General features: G+C 48.5%; 1 protein-coding gene across 1 annotated transcript in view; it reads right to left on the bottom strand.

Annotated features, from left to right (window-relative positions):
• Nucleotides 1-14,333: 14,333 nt before the first annotated feature.
• Nucleotides 14,334-20,485, bottom strand: part of PRRX1 (paired related homeobox 1) — a 38,029-nt gene continuing 31,877 nt past the window's right edge. Inside the window, exons 3-4 of the mRNA XM_072932906.1 lie at nucleotides 20,283-20,464; nucleotides 14,334-15,410 (exon numbers count right to left, since the gene is read on the bottom strand). Of these exons, the coding sequence (XP_072789007.1) occupies nucleotides 15,272-15,410; nucleotides 20,283-20,464 (321 nt within the window). The 3' untranslated portion in view covers nucleotides 14,334-15,271. The remainder of the gene's footprint in view (nucleotides 15,411-20,282; nucleotides 20,465-20,485) is intronic.

A 20,485-nucleotide genomic window follows, 5' to 3' on the forward strand; every position in this document is an offset into this window, starting at 1 on the left:
GTTTTCCCTTAAAAGACCTTGTAAAAATAAATACAAAACCATTTTTGTAACTTGTTAGTAAAATGCTGTAAAACTCACAGCTTATAAGACCGTAATATAAATAAATAATAAACATCTATGTCCAAATACAAAATACTGTCTCAAGCATTTTCAATCCCGACCCTAACAAAAACAAAACAAAACAAAACAAAACAAAACAAAACAAAACAAAACAAAACAAAACAAAACAAAACAAAACAAAACAAAACAAAACAAAAAAGCCTGGCAAGGGCTGAGTCAGGTCTGGTGCTTGCCAACCCTCTATAGGGCCACAAAGCATCAGCACAACCCCTCCAGCACCAGCTCCTCTCACTGCAGGGTCAGGCAGCCTCTCTCAAGGCTCCTATGAGCCCTCCAGGAAATATCCTATGGAGAACCAAATGAGATGTCAAAGAGCAGAAGGATTTGAGCTCTGGCAGGTGCCCAGCTCTGGGAAGGAGAAAAGCACTATGAAAACACTCACCAGAGGGAGGTGAGAAATCAGATGTAGGTCACTTGAACCCCAGCCCTGAGGAAAGGGGTGAAGCCCACAGGGTAAAGCCCAGCTGGATGGGAGGAAGCCAGCAGAGTTATTTTGGAGGGAAAACTGCTCAGTTTGTTAATTTGATGACATCCTTCAGGCTGGGCTTTTTCTTTGCTTGGGATAACAGGTCTGGACCCAGAGCTCGATGCCGCTCAGTGGGAGCTGCTGTGCCTCTCCTTCCAACCCCACAGAAGGGCTCAGGCCTGGATGTGATGCTCTGATTTTGGGTACAGACCACCCAGCCCTGTCAGGAGTTTTACCAGACAGAGCACAAGCACTGCTTGTCCAGAGGATGCCAACATTTTGGGCACTAAGGAGCCCCAGGGACTGACACCATGAGGCTGCTCTGAGCAAGGGCAGGATGATGTGAGTCTCCTCTGAACACATTCTCAGCATTGGGGAGTGGTTTTCTGGCTGCTATTTGCCAGCCTATTGCACACACCCAAGTTCCACTTCCAAAACCAATTGATTTTTGACCACGTTGTCTCAAAGGGACTTTGTCTCCCAAGAGAAACTTCCTTTTGAAATCAGCCTCCTGGAGCTCTTGGGGCATTTGCAAGATGTTCCACTTTTTTACCACAATCTTTAGAGGGATGACATTTCCACATGCCAGGTCTGCCCTTTTCCCTTTAGGAAAGGATGTGAGGCAGTGCATAGGGCCCCATGTGCAAATTAAGTTATCAGCAATCCTTGTGTTTATTTTTAACTGTGGGAAAAAACTCCTTTTTTTGCTTTCAGGAATTGAGAGTGGCTGCATGCACCCACTGAGCTCACAAAATGTTTTGATTACCTGGTCCTGTGTATTTTGGACATGTTACCGAGCAGGTTAACTGATGGGTTGACCTCTTGAGGTCTTGCAATAATGCTGCAAATGTTTTTTGAGAGAAGCACAGGTTCGCTGCAGACAAAAGAAAAGCATTTATTGATTTTGATGGCTTACATGTGTCAGTGCTCACTTGGAAATTATGGGATGGGATAGGCTGGCTCCTAATAGGATGGTGAGACATCCTGAGTGGGTACTTGTACCAGTCCTGATCCATCCCTGGAGACTCCCCAAAAACAGCATCCCCCTGGAGGTTGCCAACAATGGAGGAAGCCAACAATGGCTTCTTCTTTATTACAAGTTATTCTTAAGTTTTATACCCTTAACAAAATGTGATCTTAAGGCATTAGTTACCACAAAACAGCTCATTCTATTAATTGGACAAAGGAATAGTTAATTGTATTTTATGGTACAAAGCAATTAATGTCAATAATTAATTGGGAAGAGTTTATAGCAAATTATTAAGGCACACAGGCTGCTCACTAAGGCACGGATCCTCTAACTGTAAATATCTCTTTTGTGTCTATTTTATTGGTTTCCATGCTAATAGTCTTGCTTTCTTCCTTGTTATGGATAAACCCATATTTTATCAATTTCTTAGTCATTTGGCTTGCAGACCAGCTGCTAAGCTCATCTAGATTTCCCCCTTTTTCTATTTGAGCTATAAATATAGTTGTTAAGGATTTTTGCAGGGTTTTTTGCAAAAATCCAAGTAGGTAGGGGAGATAAAAAGTAGTAGTAGTAATTACAATTACTAACAAAATTAGTAATTAATTTGGTGGTGCTTCCAGTCCTGGAGGGAAGGGAGTTTAAATCTTCCTCTCTCCTGATCCCAAGCAAACACAACACAACGGGGTTGTTTGATTCATTTTCATTTTAATTTCATTTTCAGGAGGGAGACCTGCAGGGATCCTTGCACAAAGAGGATCTGCAGCCCTGGCTCAGATTGCAGTGCCTGCAGAAGGAGCAGCTCCCAGGAGTTCCCCACCACTGGTGGGTCAAAGAGCTGCTGTGGAATAACAGTGTCTCCTCTGCTCCAGCAGGGGAAAAAAACATCCTGCACTGCAAGAAAAAGCCAAGTGTGAGAAGCAAGGGAGAATCCCAAGGGGGGAAAGGCACCCTGCTGGAGGAGAGGGTAACAGGAAGGAGATGCTGGAAATCCTTGCCCTTGGCTCTGTGGGCAGAGTCATGACTGCTCCAGCTCAAGACAAGGATTCATTTGCAGCCTGGGATGGTAAAATATTGGCACAGAAAGGCTTTTATTTATTTATTTATTTTTCCTACCCAGGCTGTCAAAATCTCCCATTATTTGTTACTTCATCATATCAGTACGTGGTTTTTCATCTTGTACCTCACTGGGTTTTAGGAGCTATCCCAGCCCCCTTCCCAAGCATATTTATCTCTACTCCCCTCCTGGGAAGCCCTCTGTCTTAGGCTGGAAATGGGGGGCGTAGTCTATTCCTATCTGATGGGGCAGTTCTCTGCTGTTCATTGGGCAGTCTGCTTTATCTTTTCCACAATCCATCCTCCCTGCAGGAGATCTCTGCTGTTCATGGCCAGTGAGTGTCCCTGCATGGCTGAGAAAATTCCATCATCCCATGGGGAGATGCTGTGCCCAGGGGAGGAGCCAACATTCCTACCTGGATACAATCTGACCTGGGAACAGCACAGCAGCCTTTGCCCCCTGCATTCCCAGAGGAGCAGCTTTCTTCCCACTGCATTCCCAGAGGAGCAGCTTTCTTCCCCACTGCATTCCCAGAGGAGCCCAGGCCCATCTCCCCCAGCCCTGGAGCTCCAGAGGAAAACTCCCCCCTTGTGCAGGATCCTGCTCCAGCAGAAGCACAGCTGGCACTGCAGGAGGGCTGAGTCCCCATGGACTGCTGCCACCTCCCTGACCCACAGGCTGCCAAGGCATGTTCTGACTCTGGCAGTGTTGTTTTGTATTACTGCATTGTTTATTTTATTATTATTTTCTTCCCTATTAAGAACTGTTATTCCTGCTCCCATATCTTTGCCTGAGAGCCCCCCTTAATTTCAAAATTATGATAATTTGGAGGAAGGGGGTTTACATTTTCCATTTCAGGGAAAATGGAAAATGTAAACTCCTGCCTTCCTTAGCAGACACCTGACTTTTCAAACTGAGATGCCCTCTCTCTTCTGTGAAAAGTGGAAGCTGCCAATACCTGCCTGCAGCACAAAAATGTCCTTTCTGCAGCAGCCAGGCTGATGCCCCAACTCCTGCCCTGCACCTGAACAGATGTTCCTGTGTCTGCTCCTCCTGGCCACATTTCTGTTTCTGGAAATCAAAAGGTACAGCCAAAAGCCACGGACCTGTTTATGACTTGTACAAATGTGATAAATGACTGCTGAGAAAATATCTCTGAGCTGCTCCTTGCCTGCATCTTAGGCTGATGCTTGGGAGTAGTTAAGTGTCTCGACTGCTTTAGCTCGATAGGCCCAGACATTTCCCTAAACTGATGGGGGATTTATGGCTCAGTAATGCAATCATCTTTGGTAAGCATCACAGTTTGGGGTAGATTTACATCCTCTCAGCAATCAGAGGGGGATTTATAGGGCCTGCCAGAGGTAGGGTTACAGGAGGCGCCATCAGGGACACGGAGACCACTGCACCTTCCTGCCCAAGGACAATGCCTCAGAGTGCTGGAGTGCTGCAGCCTGCTGACATACTGCCCTGCCAATGTTTTTCATTAATAAAACTAAACATGAGGGCTAAGGGAGCTGCCTGGTGATGGGAAGAGTTTTGGAATGTGCTCCCCTCCTTCCTGCTCCGTGACAGGCAAGGAAGGGCAGGGTGGGAGCCACCATGGCCCAGCCCCAGGAGAGCCCATCCCCTCAGGCACTCTCTGGGAAGATGCCAGGGGGACTGTGCTGCTTCCTTGCAAAGGGTCTCAACCAGCACAGGGAGAGCCTAAAGGAACAGCAGGATGCCTGGAGTAGGGATGGAACCCAGGAAATAGCAGTGGGGCCACAGGACATCCACTTCCAAGAGATGGAGAAGGACCATCCAGCCCAAAAGTGCTCCAAACATTTCACAGCTCTGCTATTGAAGTGCAAGCTGCAGGAGTTTGGGACAAGCTGCAACACAAACAAACATAAATTCAGTGTTGCAGGTGACTTTTCACCTGGTCTGACAGGTCCTCTGTTCCTGGGCTTTTCCAGGGGGTGCTGGCTAGGAACAAATCCTCATGTCCAGCAAGTTCAGGAGATCTTTCTCTCTGCTGGGAAAGCTCTGGAGCATTGCTTTTCTTTAAGCTCCAACAGAAAATATCCTTCCTCAGACAAACCTCTTCGGGTTGAAATTGTTCCCTCCTGGATCTCAGCCTAGACAGACATCATCAACAAGATTCATGTGACTAAAATAACATATTAAAGTGATTGATATTCCAAGATGCAGGTGCTGGAGGGAGAAGCAAGGCTCCAGAGCAGAGCATTGGAATTGCTGACCTGAAGGATCAGCATCACCTTTGCTCTCCAGCTCCCATTGAGACTGGATAAAACAGGGCAGGTTTGATGGGAATCAAATTAGCTTTCAAAGTTTCACTCCTGGCTGTTACCAGGATGAGTTTGCTCTTTGTTTGTGCAAACAAACAAAGGTTTTTCTATAAGGAAGTAGCACTGTGACCAATTCAGCCTCATCAAGAGGAGACCAGGACATGCTGTGGCTACTCTATTCAATTCTTTGGCTTGACAGTAGTATTTACTGCTTGCTGAAATTTCCAGATACTCAGATATCCTTCACTCAGCAGGCAGAGCTCAGCTGGGAGGGGAAAACCCCCGTTTTATGAGTGGGTACATCCATACAACATCAGGATGGACAAAGGCATTCCTGAGATGACGAGAGATGGAACAGAGCAATGCACACCTCCAGTGAATGACAAAAAAATTAGTGAAAGGGTAACAAGAAGTTAAAAATCTCCCTCCCTGCTGCCCAGTTCCCAGATCAACTGCTCTGAGCAGGCTCTGGCAGCAGCAGGGGCTCCCTGGGGTCACAAGTGGCACAGCCCACTCCACCCAGCTCCTCTTTTCATGGAGATTACTACTAATAACCAAGGCTGTGTTCCTGTGCTACTCATGCACAAGAAGACAAGGCCAACCCTGCTGCCAGCCTGGCCAGCACACCAGTGTTTCCAAGCTTTGCTTTTTAAATGACCCACACCTTGATAATATCCCAGGAAAAACAAGCACAGGCAGCATCACACAGCATCAAATAAACTGTTAGAACTCACTGAAACAGTAAGATTTGAGTGCATAAAAGTTTTGGAGGCGATGTTCAACCTTCTCCTGAAAGATTTTGGATGTGTTTGTACAGTGTATTTTTTGGCCAGGAAAGACTTTTTTTTTCCTTCTCTTAACAATTCTCTCCAGATTTTTTCTCTTTGTTTGTTGGTTTTTTGGGTTTTTTTGTTTTGTTTTTTTTTTTTTTTTTTTTTTTGTTTTTGTTTTTTGTTTGTTTTTTTTTTTTTAACGAGGAAAGTTGAACAAAAAATCTCAGAGAGAAATCAGCATAATTTTTCAGCATCTCCTCCCTGTTAGTTTCAATAAAGCCAGCACATACAACAAAATTCACTTTAGGCAGGGGAAGAAGAGCTCCCCTCCTGCCACAATTAGCAACCTACTATGTGGGTTTTTAAATTAGGAGAGTCATAACTTTGCTGATTTTTCTGTTCCATTCTTGATAACCACTCTTACTGTAATAAACAGCATCGCAGCCCAGGCTCCAAGGCTAATAATTGTTGATGGGAAATGTTTTGTTTCATAACAGCAGCTGCAGCCAGCAGAGCACATGAGAACATTTTTTTTGCAGGAACATTGGAAGATGCTATTTTTAACCATTCCCCTCCATATTCCTGGTGCTTGGATACGCATCAGTTGGAGCATACTGCAGCAACATGGAATGTTTAACTCCATCTGTGCCCTGGGCAGAGGACGTGCAGGAGCCCCAAGCTGGTGGGATGACCACAAATTCTTTGCTGTTCATTCATCCACACCTTCACAGCACCCCACACCAAGACCACCATCATCATCATCATCATCAGGATGTGATTCTGTGTGCCCCAAAATACACATTTTGGTGCTGGCTCTGGGCCAGCAGTGAGGGAAGAGCAGGGTTTTGTTGTGCTGAGCACTACAGACACCCAGAAAAGGACCTGACAGCTTGGGCACAGAAAGAGGTGTCCGGTGAGGGTGGTCACCATGTGGGTGTGAGCTGCCCAGGGGTCACCCAGTGCACCACCCCCATTTGTTGGCATCCATCTGCCCCACTGGAAGGGTTCTTCCCCTGGAGCAGGGAGCAGGCCTCATGCCCACCATCTTCCCTTGTCTCCTTTGGGATAGTAAAGCCCTGTTCAGTGTTGTGGCTTCCATTCCTTCATGCAGCACAGATCCACCAAAAAAATCCATATCTGGCAAGGCTGGGGAGGCCCCAACAGAAGGCTCCAGGTTGGTCTGAGAGTTCCCAACACAGGCAGCAGAGACACTGCAAACCCAATAGCATCAACACAGACAGAAGTGGCATTTAAGTGCAGAGTTGGTTGAAATCATGTTCTTTGGTGTCCAACAAAAATAAGTTCTTAATAGGCATGGAGCTAAGTGGAGTCACCCAGAGTTACAATTTCCTTTCAGCAGATATTTCATCTTCAGGCTGTCATTTTCACTCAGGCCATGATTAAAACAACAAACCCTGGAGAAGCCACCCTGCTCCCCCCACCATCAGCAGCTGCTTCTCCTCCATGCAGCCATTCATCACTGAAAAAGTGGAGCTGAAATCAGAGACAGAATATTACTATTTATTATTCCTAGATGCCACATTTGGCCAGCAAGCTGTCCTTGGTAAAGTGGGGTTGGCCACAGCTGCCCCCCACAGCTGCAGACTGAGGAGGGAGGAGTCACCCTGTGGTGCAGGAGATGCATCAGTGCTGCACCAGGAACTTCACCTCTGGCCTCTTGTGACAGGCAAGCTGTTGCATTGGAAGGATTCTCCCATTTACCTCTGAAAATCTTCTTGGATATCTGCATTCCATCAGTGAAACCCCACCTTGATAAATGGTTTGTAAAGGGAAAGGAAAGAAAGGGAAAAATAAAGAAAAAAAAAAAGAAGGAAGTATCATGCATTGCCAAAAGAAGCAGTTAGCACATTCACCATGACTCCCAGCCCGGGTTCCTGTGCTTTTGGGCAGCCCATCCTCCTGGGATTCTGCTCTTCCCACCCTGAGTTTCAGTCTGGATAACACTGGGAGGTCATGGCCTTAAAACACCCGGGTGATGGGCATGGAGCAGGGATATGGGCTGTCCTTGAATTTGCCAAGATATTTTGTCCATGCACACCATTCCTGTAAAGATCCATCCCCTGGGCTGCACCAGGACTCACTGGGCACTCAGGAGACACCCAGAACTGGCCCACAACAGAGAAAACAGCCCAGGTCCTGCCAAGCTCAGGATGCTTCACTGGGGGCACAGACATCACTGAAATACAAAAGTTTTCTTGGAGTGTTTTTCCCCAAAAGCTCAACATGTTCCACTTCAGCAAAGCTTCAAAAATCTATTGTGTCAGCTCTTCTGCCATGCCTGTGCATATTTGCATTTTCCTTGCAGTATTTTTAGAGATTTCCAGTCCCCGGCCTGATTTGGGACAAAGTCAAATATGTGAATCTTGGAAGCTGCCACAGGAAAAGAAACTCCATTTTTCACCCAGCTTTAGATACAGCCTTCAGCCACGGCAACAAATCTTCTGCCAGCCTGGGGAGCTGTACTAGCCTCTCAGATAAGGACTTAAAACGTGGTCCAGAAGGTCTTTGTCCTGCAGCCAGTTTGGGGAGGTGCTGCTGTCCCACCCCTCCAAGGATGGGCTCAATATTCCCACAAGATGCTGGTGGGAGGCAACAGCAGGAGGGGGCACGTGGCAGAGTTCCCTGGCTCCTTGTCCCATCCAGATGAGTGAAGAGCTCAGCTCTCCTCCAAGATATCCCAGTCCCCCAAGGGTTCTGTATCTACAAGACTCACATGTCTGCTGAGGCAAGGGAGGAAATGATGGGGCTGGCTGGAAAATTGTTCAGCTCCCAAGTCTGGAGTAGGATGAGCCCCAGCTCAGGCACATCAACCCAGGTGTCAGCTGAGGAGTGCCCAGCACAGCTGCTCCAGCCACCATTTCTACCTGCACTGCTGCAACAGCTGGGCCCTTCTGTGGGGTGCAGTCCCAAAAACTGTGGGGTGCAGTCTCACAAACTCTGGGAGTCCCCTCCTTCCAGTGTGGGATGGACCTGATGCCTTGTGACCTAGAACAGAGACTAGACAGAGTTAAAGAATAAAGCAGGGATTTATTAAAAGGCCTCCATGGATCCACCTTGGGCAGCACAAGAGCCCAGCCAGGGCTGCACCCAAATGAACCAAAATGGTCACAAAATTCACAATCGGTCATGGGGTCTCTCACTTCCATAAGTTCTGGTCCATTTGCACATTGGAGTTAATTGTCCAATTCCAGCTTTAGCCCAGGCAGTCCCACCTGCTTGTTTTTCTCTCTTCATTCCACGTTGTTTGTGCTCTTGGGCCTGAGATTTGGATCATTTGTCCTTGGTCCCCAGCTGGAGAAGGAATTGTTTTGTCTCCCTGCTCTGTGCAGAGAGCCATCATCCCCTAATGTGGAGCCCAGACCCACAGACTAAAGCAGCACAGAATCTGAAAAACATAAAAGCTAAAACCTGAGGCAACATTTCCCCCCTGGCTCCTTTCCTGGTTGAACATGCTGGTCTGTGCTAAGCAGGGCTTCCCAGACTGGACAGAGCTCCTCCTCTGGGGACTGAGAACCCCTCACATCCTTGAGGAAAGCTCACCACCTCCTCTGCTCCTCGGGGGTGGCCATGGAGAGCACTCATCTCCTTCCCACAGCAGCTTTTTGGGCAAGTGGCACCGAGCCCATTGCCTGGCCACTGAAATGTGGTGCTTGGGGATGTCCCAAGATGTTTATGGCCTGGCTAATTTTAGCACCTCCCATTTAAAAGGAGGGCTCCACCTGGCCCTGTTCTGAAACATCTGGCACAGCTGGGACAGGCAGAGGCAGGAGGCAAAGCGTGTCTGTGCTGAGGGACTGCAGCCAGACAGAGAGCAACATTTGGCCAAGGCGCTGGAAAGAGAAACTCTGACCTCAAAAAAAGTTATTAAAAAAAAAAATATAATGAAACATCATAAGGTGCTGGTTGCCATTTATCATCTTTTAGGCTGCTGTTAACTCCCACAGCACATTTCCCTGCCATGGCACATGGATGTCAATCCTGCCCCACCAAAGCCACTTGAGCTTTGTCTTCACAGCTGGAGACCTTGGGGCCCCATCCCAACAATGCCCTCAGAGCTCCAAGGTGTGGACTGGGAGACTGCAGGGAAGGACAAGGCACAGCCATCTCCCAGCCCCACCTTGGAAGGGGCCACTCCTCTCAATGATCTTTCAATGCCGTTTCAGAACCAGCACGTGGCTCTTGGACGCTGCCCCAGCCTTGCCACACCTCTCCCACCCAGGGCACTCTTGTCCCTGCAGCCCCAGAGATGCCCTCCTGCCCCACAGCAGCCATCAGGGGCATGGAAGAAGCTTTGGACACAGCACATGGTCCTCTCCAGCCCCCCAAAAGTGACTGCTGGCCTACCTGCCTTCCCTCCCCAGACTTTTTTTTTATTGCAAGACCTAATTTCTGAACCCCCTTGAGTGCACTCTGCATCTGGTGAACATCTGCTGGTAGGACATACAGGCCCTCCTGGCTTGTGAAAAGACCTGGCGTTTCCCCACTCCTGTTCTCCTCAATTTTGCTGCTTCACAGGATTTCATCCCATCTGATGAGCAGGCAAAGACACAGAATAACCCACTTGTGCCACAGCTGGCTGAATTGTCAAGATGAGAAGATGACCAAGTCAGAGGTGTTCCAAGCAGCTGAGGGGCAGAAAAACAACTGGTTGGAAAGCAGGGAAAGACAAGGAGGTGAGCTCAGGAGCAGTGCTAAGCCCAAAATCCAGGCTGCAGATACCCAGACAAGCTGCTGGGCATTGCCCCTGCTCACCTGGGATCTCACTGGAGGGGCAGGAAGGGGAAGGGTGATCAGTAAAGCCCCTGTGGCACTTTCTTGTCGCTGAGGGGTGAGCAGGAGATGTGGCTTTCCTCTGAAGCAGGACCCAGGTCCATGGTGGGAACACCACAGGTAAGCAGTGCATGTTCAGCAGACACCTGCAGGCTGAGGGGAGGCTGCCACACCCTGCTTGGGCCACACTTCTTGGGGATTCTGCTGGAAAATCCAAGCCCAACTGAGAGCTGGAGCCATCAGGTGAGGAGCCACAGCACAGCATGGCCAGGCCAGGAGATGGACACCTGCCCAAATGTAGCTGAGAGGAGCTGGCTGCGGGTCTGGATGGACATCAAGGCTTGTTCAACTCTCTCCAAACCACTCCAGTCTCAAAATTAACTTGGAAGCGATGCTATTTACAAGCCTGCTTCCTTTGGCAACCAAGAAATAATAAGCAAGAGGGTGATATTATTATTATTTCAGCTTCAGAGGAGGGAATAATCAGCTTTCCAAGGAATGCAAGCTTGGCTGACTGCTGAGGGCCTTGCAGAGATACCCATCTCCCCTTAACGGGCTCTCTTTGGGGACTGCCCTGCTGAAATTTAACTGCCCAGGGAGGCTCAGAAGCCAGATCAGCAGGGACACGGGATGCCAAGCCAGACACAGTCCAGATTCCCAGCAGCTGGCTCGAATCTGAACTCATCATTCAGTGACCAAGAAGGGAAGCTGCAGAAGCCCCCCAGCATCTCCCCCCAGCCAGCTGCAGCTCCCAGCAGACCCCAGCACTGGAGCACAGCTCACCAACTCCAGCCCAGCTCCACATCTTCAGGAGATAAAACCAGCCCCACAGCACCACTCCCACCCCTGTGCTTCACTAATTAGCCCTGATGACCCTCTGAGCTCCTTCTGCCCACCAGCCTTGCTGTGCAGTGATCTCCCTGCTGAGCTCTCTGTTCACTCCTGCACAGGGATGGGACTCAACTTTTCCTCTCTTCCAAAGTTTGTTGCTTTTTCCCTCCTCCCCTCCTTCCCTGCTGGTCACCCATCCCCAGCACCCACAGGGGGATGTCCATCCCTTCCTCACCTCCCTTCTCTGGTCCCCTTCTGCCCCACGTTCAGCCCCACCTGGTGTCTCCCCCACCAGCCCGGTGGGGCGCAGGGAGCTGGGACAAAGCCACGGGTGTGTCTCCACTCCTCCTGAACTCCACCTCTTCTAGGAGAAGGCTTTGTGGATGTTTCCTGCCTTACACTGCTGCTGAACTTGCAGCTGCCTGACCCCAAGCCCAGCTCCACGGGCTCCTGTTCCCCTACAAAGCTCCAGAGGGTTCTCAGCCCCAGCCAGCGCTGTAGGACACCTCAGGGCAGCAACTCGTGACACACATGTGGCAGCTTATAGAAAGGATTGAGGAGTCTCTTCCCCCTTTTATTGAAAATGATCATTTCTATTCTAGTGCAAACACTGTACATTTTACATCAGAAAGCAAGAGATAATTTACAGGATACACTTCCATCTGGAAATCCTGTGGCTTCATGGCAGCCTCGTCAATCATCCATCCCTGCCATGCACAGAATTCCCACTTTGAGGGAACCAGTCACCTATTTCTCTGCTGAGAAAGGGAGAGCCTGAGAAAACAGTGCTCATACAGAGTAGGAAAGAGGAAAATGCATTAAGGCACATTTTCTCCCCTGAATGGTACCCAAACTTAATGATAACTGTGGTAACCATGGCAACTTCCCAGCGATACAACTGGAAATCTACTGAAACCCTGGAGAACTGCACTCTTTGAGGATAAGGCCTTTGATTTGCACATATATTTACATGGTTTAATAAAATACAGATTAAACATACACAGTTCTTAAATTTCACTTTGGCTTGAGCGACGACAAGTCACTGTCTTTTGGCTGAGGTCATCAGCAATTCAGAAACAAACACCAGAAGATTTCTGTTCATCCAGCTGGACTCTGGTTAGCAAATCCATGTAAACAAAGCAATATTGGGTCACCAAAGGGGATGTAAAGGTTTTACCTGAGCTGACTGATACCCGGTCAGCTGTGGTGGCACTGCTGACCAAGCAGCCCGACCCAAGGCAAGACCCAGCTCAAACTGGAGGTGCAGAAGCTCCCAGAGCCTCCCTGCAGGAGCAGCACCATGCCAGACCACCCAGATAAAGGGAGGAGGCTGAACAAGGGCTTGCACTGGCATTTGTGAGCCCCTTGATGTGACCATCACAGCGTGGGGATGGAGATCTGAGTCCACAGCTGGGTCATGGGGCACCAGGAGCTTCATGCTCCCTGAACTGCCCCATGATAACCTCAGAAAGTCGTGTCCCTACACAGACAACAACAAAAGCTGCTCAAGGTGGTTTTTCTACAGCAGAAAAGCTGAGCAAAGACTGAGGGCAAGAGCTGAAACTCCAGGGTGAGCTCTCAGGCCAGCACAGGGGAATTCACCCAGGCTGCTGGCACTGCTGGGATGGTGGTGGGCTCTGGAGGAGTGCAGCAAGGCAAGAGGAGTGGAGGGCACCAGCTTAAGGTACTCAACAACCAGTTCAGCCTTTGAGTGGTGCTACTCAAAGGCACTGTGTCCTTTCTGACCACATTCTTCGACACTTTGTGTGTTTGTGTAGGCACAGGAAGCAGGAGAGAGTTTCTAAGTGCAGCCTGAGATTTCCAACATGATCACTTGGCTCTAGGAGCTGGACCTGCACTCTGCAGGATAGAAATATTTTGGTTTACACATGTGAGGTTCTCCAGACTGCAGGTGGTCAAAAAAAGGGATCAAACAGAACATGTTGGATTTCTTAAAGCACAGTACTTGCCCTGCCTCCCTTTCCCTGGTGTTCTGCCTGTGACTTTCAGCTTTTTGTCCTGATCACAATTAGGGTTTTTTCCTCAAAAATACCCATACAGGGAGGCAAAAGAAAATCCAGCAGCAATGCATACAATCACAGGCACAACTTACTCCAGTTTGGATTCGGGGCTTTTTAGTTTGTGCTAGCTCAAATATTTTGGCTGGATTTCCATTCATCTTCTGCCAGTTTAATTTTCACCTACACTTTAAAGAGATTTATTCCTCATTTCCTGCAACATGCTGTTTTAGACTATCAAAGCCCACTGTCAGACATCTACATATGCCCAGTGTGCCTGCAGCAAACACCAGGCTGGAGATCTAAGCCACTCTACCAGAAGAATTTCTCATGGCTCAGCTTCATTCTCCTTCCCTGGTGGTGCAGCCTGGAGCATGGAGTATCTCTGCTGCCTTCAGGGCTGTTCCATGGCATTTTCCACCTCAGTTTGGACACAAGTGCTGTTTGTCATAAATCAACCCCCTCCTCCCCCAGATGAGAGAGACAGGCATCACCAGCAAGGAGAAAGAAAGATTCTAATTTCCTCAGGATGTTTGCGTGGAAGAAATGCCTTTTGGGCTGCATCTCCTCTATTCTTCATGGAGATAAATTAATTAAGTCCTAATTAGGTCTCCAGAACCCAGAGGGAGGACAGCAGGTAGGGGAAATGGTTAAGGCTGTAGGACAAGCCTGAGTGAGCAGTGTTAAGGGATCTTTGGTGGCATGCTCTGTGCTGAGACATCGCTTGTGCCCAGAGGGACTTTCCCTGGGGATATCCCTGCGTGTTCCCAAAAGCCACATGAACCAGTCTGGCTGCAGAGGAGCTCCTTGTTGTGTTCTGTGCAGCTGCCCATGGGAAAAAATCTGCAAAGAGGAGCGTGGCTCCCTCCAGCACCTCTTCTTTGGGGTTTCTCACGGGAGGACATGAACTGCCTTTCCCAGAGCTGCCCAAGGCTGCAGGGAAGAGCTCTGCCAAGGCTGAGAGAGGCTGTGGCTGGAATTTCAATGCACAGCTCCACCTGGATGCAGCACAAAACATCCCGAGCGTTTTCAATGGGTTTTATTTTGTTTAATAAAAAACACCAACCAAGCTTGCATGTATTATCTTATATATATAAATATATACAGTATATATAAAACAAATGCATCTGGACAACGCCTTTCCCTGTGGCACAAACTGTAAGGCATAGAAAGGAGTGTCCTGACAGTCCTGTTCTTGGCACTACAGAGAGATCCCCCTGCTACACTCCCCCTGCTCACACACCCACGCTGGCTTTGCTCTCTTCTTTGGCTTCTTGAGGCAGCAGTGCCGGGAGTACTCAGCAAAACAATGGAGCTCTGCAGAGCCCAAGGATGTTTTCCAGGCAACTCAGACAGCAGGAATCCATCTTGCTGCATTAAATGGGCTTCTGGCAGACTGCTAGGAATGTGCTGCCTCTGTGGCACAAGGGACTGGAGGAATGAGGGTCGGGTGGATATCATGGAAATCGGTGACCAAACAAAATCTTCTCCTAGGGTGAGCTGGGGCAGCGGGGGGATGAGCAAGCTTTGCACCTCAGCGTGCTGGTGGTGGCACTCGTCCGTGGGCTGAGATTGGCAGAGGCTTCTTTTTGCAGTAAAAAAATGGAAACCAGCAAGGGTGAGACTGTCCTTTACTGAAGAAGCTCGTAGTATATTGAGCAGAAGCAATAAACCCGACGATAACAAGAAAAAAAAAATGGTGGCATTATCCCAAAAGGAAGGAAGAACCTTATCACTCACAGGTTCAGTTTGCTCCCCGTGTTCAGTTCTGGGTGAAGGTTGGCTTTTTTTTTTTTCTTTTTTTTTTCTTTTTTTTTCTCTTTTATTTTTATTGTGTTTTTTTTTTTTGTTGTTGTTGTTCTCTTTTTCTTTTTTTTTAATTCTTTCAGCACAGATAGGTTGCGAAGCAGGACGGGTGCTGTTGTGTTTTCTCCTTCTGCAAGGCAGCTGCCCCCAGTCGTTAATTGACTGTGGGCACCTGATTCCTCTGTAAACTATATTCCTTTGCCTTCAGTCTCAGGTTGGCAATACTGTTGGCCATGTTCATGCCCTGCGCCGGGCTGGTGTTGGTACACGTGGCAGAGTAGGTGGCCATGGCACTGAGGGGTGGAAAGAGAAACATCACGTCAGACATGGCCTCCAAACCACAGCAGAGCCTAAACCCTGTTTTTTTCCATACCTGTGGGATGTACTCCTGGTGTGGTGTCAGCAGGGAATTACCACTCCCCTTTATTTAACACTCCAGTAAATCTTTCCCCTGCTGTTCACTTACCCAGCACCAAAACTGGCTGAAGTCAACAGGAAAAATTTCCACTTCCTATTTTCTAACCCAAAAAAAAGGTTTGCAGTGAGGTCAGCCTGCCAGTTAGACCATTGTCCTTAAAAGTATTCCCACTGGAAGCAATGTCTTTTTGATGAGACCAATTGCTGGTTTTACAGCCTGTGAAATCACGTCACTTCTGAAACACATGTTACATTAAAGAAACACTCTGGTAAAAACCCGTTTCAACAGTTGTGATGTTTTCTCATTTCAGCCTTTTGGAATGAAAATTTCCACATTTTTTCCCCCTTCAAAACTTCAGCTGATTATAAAGAACATGTCCTAAATGCTGAAGGAAAAAACCCAAAACATAAACCACTTTTTCTCCCTTCAAACTTTATTCATGAAAAATATCGCTTCTGACAGCAGAGGCTGAACAAAGATCTCCAACTTCTTTCTTATCCTACCAAAAAATCTGCAAAGCTGCTTTCCTGACCACTAGAAAACTTGTTTAATCCATATGTCCCATGGGTTTCTGTGAAAAGCAGCTCCCCCTGCCAACTCCCCAAAACCCAGCAAAGTATTTGCTGCATTTCCTTTTACATGGGTCCACAGACCAAAACCAGTTGAGAAGCACCACATGAACTAGAGGTATCCATTTAGCAGAGAATGTTCAGGAGGAAAGCCCAAATGCTCTGCTGGAGGCCAGCTCAGCTCTGGTGCTGACCTTTCCCATCTGCATGCCTGGTGGCTCACAGCTGAGGCTCTGGGAAATGCTCTGCTCCATCCACAGACAAAAAAAAAAAAAAAAAACAAAAAAACCCCAAAAAACCACCAAAAAAAACCCCCCAAGATGGGTTGGGTTTTTTTTTTTCCTTTTTGTCTTTTCCTTTTTCTGTCTTAAAAAAAAAAAAAAAAGAAAGAAAAGAAAATAATTCCAGCACTGAACTCCACAACTGGAAATGCCTTTGCAACAGCAAATATCCCTGCAGGGACACAGACACCTGCTGCACAGATCCAGGCTGGAGCTGTGCCTGCTTATCCCAAGGTGCTGCTGGTATTTCTGACCTCCCAGGAGTTTATCTGCCACCCAGTGCTGTATGAATCCTCAGTCTGCAGCAGATCCAGACCAGGGAATATCTGCATTTCAGCATCCAGAACACGTGGATGTGTGTTTCTGGAGCTCTTCTCAACCAGCTGCACCCCCTCATTCCCTCTCCATGGCTGGGCAGGTTGCTCTCCTCACCCCCAAGTGCTGCCTGCAGGAGGGTGCAAAGCTCCACAAGGTGTAAATGTGTGGCTACTTAAGCCCCCATGCCCATCAGCTTCATCACGGTGCATCTCTCCCATGTTTTTGAGCTGGAAGAAGTTTGGAGACCTTTAAGGCTACTCCAAACTAGATAAAATAGGGGTTTTCAGTCAGGGCTGTAAACTGTCCCCATTCAAAACCAGGCTGCTGGCCAAGTCTGGGCTGAAACTCCTGGGAGCCTCAGGCTCCCAGCTCCCCAGGGGTGTGAGGAAGATGATTTCACTTACTGATGCCAAGTGAAATCCCTGCTAAACCAGGGATTAGAAGTGCTTTCTTTCATCAAGTTATTCCAGCAGGAGCAGTGCACCAGAAGGCTGCGTCCAAACACCAGAACAGCTTGAGAGTTGCTCCAGAGACTCCGGGGTCTAATAAGGGTTGAAGTCACCCTGCTGCCCCCTCCCTCCACCCCATTCAGGCAGAGAAAAATCTCCTTCCTCCAGTCAGCTGTCTGCTTTCACGAAATACAGAGGAGCATCATGTTTCTGAGGCCTAAAATCCTTCTTTCAAATAAGGTTTTCAGTGGCCCATGGAGCCAAAGGTTGCTGGAGTGGGAAGTGCATGCTGCCAGTCTTATTTTCTTAAGGACCTATGCTAAAAAAAATGCCTTAGTAAAACATTTCTCAACTTCAAAAAAAGCATAGTATCTTCTTGGCAGTCTGCGTGACAGAGATCTGCAAATAGCTTTCGTTGACCTGTGGCTGAATGTATTTGGAGAATAAACACACGGATTGAAAACTTTTCCCAGATCTGAGAGTAAAACCAGCCCTGGCCACGCTGCTCCGGGCCCTCCCCAGGAGTGGCTGCTAATCAGGGGCTGCTACAGCACTGCTGCTGAAACGTAAGCTTTAAAGAATTTAAGATTTTAGTTAGAAATAAGCCTTACTAGAGTTAATTAAAATAATAATAATAAATGAGTAGGCCTTGATGAAGTTAAGAGTTAGTAGTTAACTAATAACTGATTGCTTGTCAGCACAATGTTTAGTTAGCTGGGTTTATAATGAAGAATATAGAAACTGATAAATAGCTTTTAGGAACATATGACAATTGTGGGGCTCCTCTGTTCTGAAACCAATTGAAGACAAGGAATGGGAGTTCTACCAAGAGTTCATTTGTCATATTGGCATTGAAAAGGTAGAAAGGTCAGAACGAGGAAGACTTCATTGACTTCCTCATTTTGGGACTCCTCCCCATGAAAGGGACACCAACCCATTTCAAGGGACAAACCACGCATGTTGAATGGCTTTTGGAGTGATTGGCATACGAAGCGGGGAATGGGATGTACCAAAATGATGAATATGGATTTGTATTTTGGGTATTCAATACTTGTATGGATAAAAAGACTCTGTAATCACCTGGAAGCTGCAGTGTGGATTTGGGAGCTATCCCATAGGCTGCCCGGCGTGGAATAAACATACACTTTCTAACGTTAAACTGTTGGAGAGTTTTTGTCCATCACAGTTGGATATTGGTACTAGATCAATATCCATATTTTTTTAATAAATCACTGGGAAGATAGGGAGGGGGCAGGGGGCCATGCAAACACTCCACACGGCTGGAGGGTTTCACTAATGGAATATTTGCATGACTTTACTGCAAAGCTTTAATGAGCCTGTCCCTTTCAGGTGAATGTGACTGTCAAGAGATGATCAGTAGGATCAGAAACCCTGGGGAGCAGGGAGTGTCTGTGGGTCCTGTGCACCCCACAGTGTGGAAAGCAGCTGCTTTGTGCTCCTCTGGCAGTGCAGGGCAGCGGGAGGGTGCCACTCCAGCCTGCTTAGCCTTTGCTGAAACATCTTGGCTGCAGACAAGGCAAGGGGAAGGTGTGTCTCTGCATTGTGGATAGGCACAGCCTGGAGCTGAGGGGCTGGAAAACCATCCCTAAGGCTGTCCCTTCTCCCAGGTTAGCACATCCCAGGTGCTGCAAGTGACCTCAGACAGCCCTTCCCAAGGGCGACCTTGGGAGTTACCTTTGCAGGGCCTTCTCCTAGCAGTGATTATGAAGCTCCCTGTGTAAACATCAGCTTGGGAGGGAGAATCTCTTTTTAGGAGTGTGAGAGGTAGAAATAAGCCATGAGCATTGAGCAGGGGTCTGGTACTGTGACCAGTGCAGTCTCACTGGGCCGGGGAAGGAACTCACTTCCCTTCCCTGAGCCCACCTCCCCAGAATGCTACACCAAGCAACACTGCACAGGGAGAAAGCCTTAATCCCTAAAAGAGGGATTTTCACAGAGAGCAGCCCTCAGAAAAAAACCCAAAGGATAAGAGCCATTTCTAAGATGAAGCTGGTGGCCACCAAAAGCATCCTTTTCCATACCAGGAGTGGGTGGGTCTATGACTTGTTCTTCTGGACACACAGGGTGGATGAGAAGGACCCCACAGAATGAGCAGGAAGACCAGACCATGTGTTTGCAGCTCTCACTGTGCAAACAATGCTTGGAGCAAAAAGAGGGTCAAGGTGACCCAGCAAGAGAGGTCCTGTGCAAGGCTCCTGGCAGGCAGTGGGAAGCTGGCAGTGACCAGGCCAGATGAACAGGAAGAAATCCAGCCAAAAGCTTCATGGTCCCGACCAACAATGAAGCCACTGTGCTAAAAAACACCCGCCAACCTCATTTTTAACTGCCTGTGAGCCAGCTGGCTCCCCACAAACCAACACATCCTGTGGATCTTGAGCCCACACCCAGCTTCTGCAGAGCTGAAATGGCACAGAGAGGAGAGGGAGGCCTGTGATGTGCATGGACATCCCAGATCCTCTGAGATTGGGCTTGCCACAACCATGCTCCTTTCCTGCCATCCCTTAAGCAGCACTGACCACAGGAGGTGGACACTGAGCACCAGTCTGTCACCTGGCCCTTCGTGCAGGCAAGCCACAGTGCAACATTCACTCACACTGTGCTCAGGCAATAGGAAGAAACTGCCCAGTGCTCTCACCAGCCCAGTGCTGAGAGCACTGCTCCACAGGGATGCAGTGAGCTCCCAGCCCTTGCTGGCATCCCAAGCAGTGAGTGCCACGGGACAGCCACAGAACTCCCTCTTCTGGCCACTGTCTGGTGGCTGAGCCTCCCCGAGCGCTCTGACCTCCCTCTCCTGGATCTCTGTCCCATGGAGAGGTTTCCTCCTTGCTATAAACCTGATGCACTGGGGAAAACCTTCTGTTTTCGTGTATTTCTACCTGAACCTCTTTCAAAATTCCCTGAATTGCAGAGAGAGCCTCCCAGAAAAGAAGCTGCCAGAAAGACACAGCGACACCGAGCTGGGACCACACTGTAAAACAGGCAAGGAGATGGGGAGGGAACAGGTGAGGAAAAGCAGTGGTTGGTCAGAGAGGTGAATCCTCCAGCTGTGGCTGCATCAGAGCTGTCTGAGGGCCGCTTTTGGGATGGTCCAGCGCGGTCCCCCACTCACCTGTAGGGCGAGGCGGTCCCCCAGGAGAGATAATCGGTGGGTCTCGGGGCGGGGCGAGGTACTATGGGCTGCTCCACGGCCGTCACGTCCCCTGAGTAGGATTTGAGCAGAGAGGCGTTCTTGCTGGCCAGCATGGCCCTCTCGTTCCGGCGGAACTTGGCTCTCCGGTTCTGGAACCACACCTGCAGGGGGGACAGCACGGG

Source organism: Taeniopygia guttata, chromosome 8, assembly GCF_048771995.1.
Source record: "Taeniopygia guttata chromosome 8, bTaeGut7.mat, whole genome shotgun sequence".
Classification (NCBI taxonomy): Eukaryota; Metazoa; Chordata; class Aves; order Passeriformes; family Estrildidae; genus Taeniopygia; species Taeniopygia guttata.